General features: G+C 42.2%; 1 protein-coding gene across 1 annotated transcript; it reads left to right on the top strand.

Moving 5' to 3' along the window:
• Positions 1-1388: 1388 nt before the first annotated feature.
• On the top strand, positions 1389-2327 carry LOC129508150 (putative olfactory receptor 2W6). Its single transcript, XM_055323126.1, has one exon. It carries the CDS (start codon positions 1389-1391, stop codon positions 2325-2327), a length of 939 nt encoding a protein of 312 aa, XP_055179101.1.
• Positions 2328-2529: the final 202 nt, after the last annotated feature.

Genomic DNA, 2529 nt, shown 5'->3' with positions numbered 1-2529 from the left:
CTACAACTTCCAATCACTGCCAAAGTTTTAGTGTACACAACCTTAAAGCTGTTGGAAAAACAGGTCAACTCATGATTTAATTATGATAAAGTGTTCTTAGAGCAGTGGGGCCATATTTTACGCCCTGATGCACCTGAGAGATATAATGCAGTCCCTTTTAATGAGTCATAACTCCATCACTTCTTACTAACTGCTTAGGAAAATGTGCAAACATGTCAGAATGAGACTTCCCTTTGGTTAACTTACATTATAACAATACACTCATCCTAACACATGAAACCACTGCCTAATAACTGGAAGTGTACTAGAAGATATATCTTTCAGTTTTATGGGATTGTAAGAGACACATAAATAAAATAATCAATGTAGGCTTTCTGGAAGGTGAGTTCTTTGTGTGAACAAAGTGAATAAGAGAAGAGGCTATCAAAAAAATTGGATATTAGTTCCATTGGGATTGAGTTCTGGCAATTGTTTATGTCTATCTTTCTCATCCTTAGAGGAAGCATTGCCAACTTCAGAGAAGTTACCCAGTCCCAGAGTTAAAATATATCCTGGCAATACAAAACATAATTCTATCACAGAAGTTGGGGATAGGATTGGGTAGAGGGGCAGAAGATATGCTAGGGTCATTCTCCAGTGAATACAATGGAATCAGAGGTATAGCTATATATAGTAACAAGGTCATCTTCTTCCTAAGATTTTGCTTGATCACATCTACCATGTTGAGTATGGATAGGACTCTAGATTTCTCAGTATTAATGAGACAATGTTAAGAAAGGTTTTACCTAACAGCAAGCCTGGTTCTCTGATGCAGAGATACAAGCCACTTTTCCTATCCATCGTTTACACACAATGCTTCTCTGTTAACAAAAGAAAAAGTAGATAATTTTATTTCCTTGTAAAATAATGAGATTTTGAAAGCAATTTTTACATCTTGCAAACCTGAAAAGAGTGATGCAAACTGTCGATAAATAATCACAGCCATGAGTCTGAAAAACTTCTAAGTACCGTACTCCTCAGAGTGTGACTTAATACTTAATGAAATCCTAAATCAAATATTCAGCACTTCCATTCTACCATTTTACCAGTCATTCCACTTTGAGCGAGTATAGCTACACTCTTTTTTTGAAAGAGAGAGCGAGTGAGCTCATACAAGTGGGGAACGGGTGATGAGGGACAGAAGGAGAGAGAGAAAATCTTAAGCAGGCTCCATGCCCAGTAAGGAGCCCAAGGAAGGGAGGTCCAGGGATCGATCCCATGACCCTGAGATCATGACCTGAGTTGCAATCAAGAGTCTGACGCTTAACTGACTGAGCCCCACAGGGACCACTCTATACTCTTCAAAGATGCTCATCTTTCTCCTAACAGGTAATACGTGGTGAGAGGTGATGGAGAATGATAACACAAGCTCTTTTGAAGGCTTCATCCTGGTGGGCTTCTCTGACCATCCCCACCTAGAGCTGATCCTCTTTGTGGTCATCCTCACTTTTTACGGGCTGACTCTTCTTGGCAATATGACCATCATCTTACTTTCTGCTCTGGATTCCCGGCTGCACACACCGATGTATTTCTTTTTGGCCAACCTCTCATTCCTGGACCTGTGTTTCACCATGGGCACCATCCCTCAGATGCTCTACAACCTTTGGGGCTCAGATAAGACTATCAGCTATCTGGGTTGTGCCATCCAGCTCTACTTCGTCCTGGCTCTAGGAGGGGTGGAGTGTGTCCTCCTGGCTGTGATGGCGTATGACCGCTATGCTGCAATCTGCAGACCCCTGCACTACACAGTCATCATGCACCCCCGACTCTGTGGGCAGCTGGCTTCAGTGGCATGGTTGAGTGGCTTTGGCAATTCTCTCATAATGGCACCCCAGACATTGATGCTACCCCGCTGTGGGCACAGGCGGGTGAACCACTTTCTCTGTGAGATGCCAGCACTAATTGGCATGGCCTGTGTAGATACCATGAGCCTCGAGGCACTGGCATTTGCCTTGGCCATCTTTATCATCCTGGCACCACTCATCCTCATCCTCATCTCTTATGGGTATATTGCACGAGCGGTATTTAGGATCAAGTCAGCTACAGGGCGAAAGAAAGCCTTTAACACGTGCAGCTCCCACCTAATTGTTGTCTCTCTCTTCTATGGCACAATCATATACATGTACCTCCAGCCAGCAAACACTTATTCCCAGCACCAGGGCAAGTTCCTCACTCTCTTCTACACAATCGTCACTCCCAGTGTTAACCCCCTGATCTACACACTGAGAAACAAGGATGTTAAAGAAGCCATGAAGAAGGTGCTAGGGAAGGGGAGTACAGAAGTATAGCAAAAGTTTTGGGATTTTCTTTTGACCCATTTTCTGTATACATTGTTAGTCCTCAACATATATGAAATGAATGAGCATAAAAGTGAAAAAGAAGTATTTATTTTTTTTCTAGAAAGTTCAAATGTACATTTAGGTGCCAAATTTCTGAATGAGAGACAAAATAAATTGTTCAATTTTCTAGCTCTTAGTATCTCCAAACTGC

Source organism: Nyctereutes procyonoides, unplaced genomic scaffold, assembly GCF_905146905.1.
Source record: "Nyctereutes procyonoides isolate TBG_1078 unplaced genomic scaffold, NYPRO_anot_genome, whole genome shotgun sequence".
NCBI lineage: Eukaryota > Metazoa > Chordata > Mammalia > Carnivora > Canidae > Nyctereutes > Nyctereutes procyonoides.
This window is presented reverse-complemented; position numbering and strand designations above follow the sequence as displayed.

Excerpts from the sequence above, each read along its gene's own strand:
- LOC129508150 (XM_055323126.1), top strand. The coding sequence starts at position 1,389 with ATGGAGAATGATAACACAAGCTCTTTTGAAGGCTTCATCCTGGTGGGC.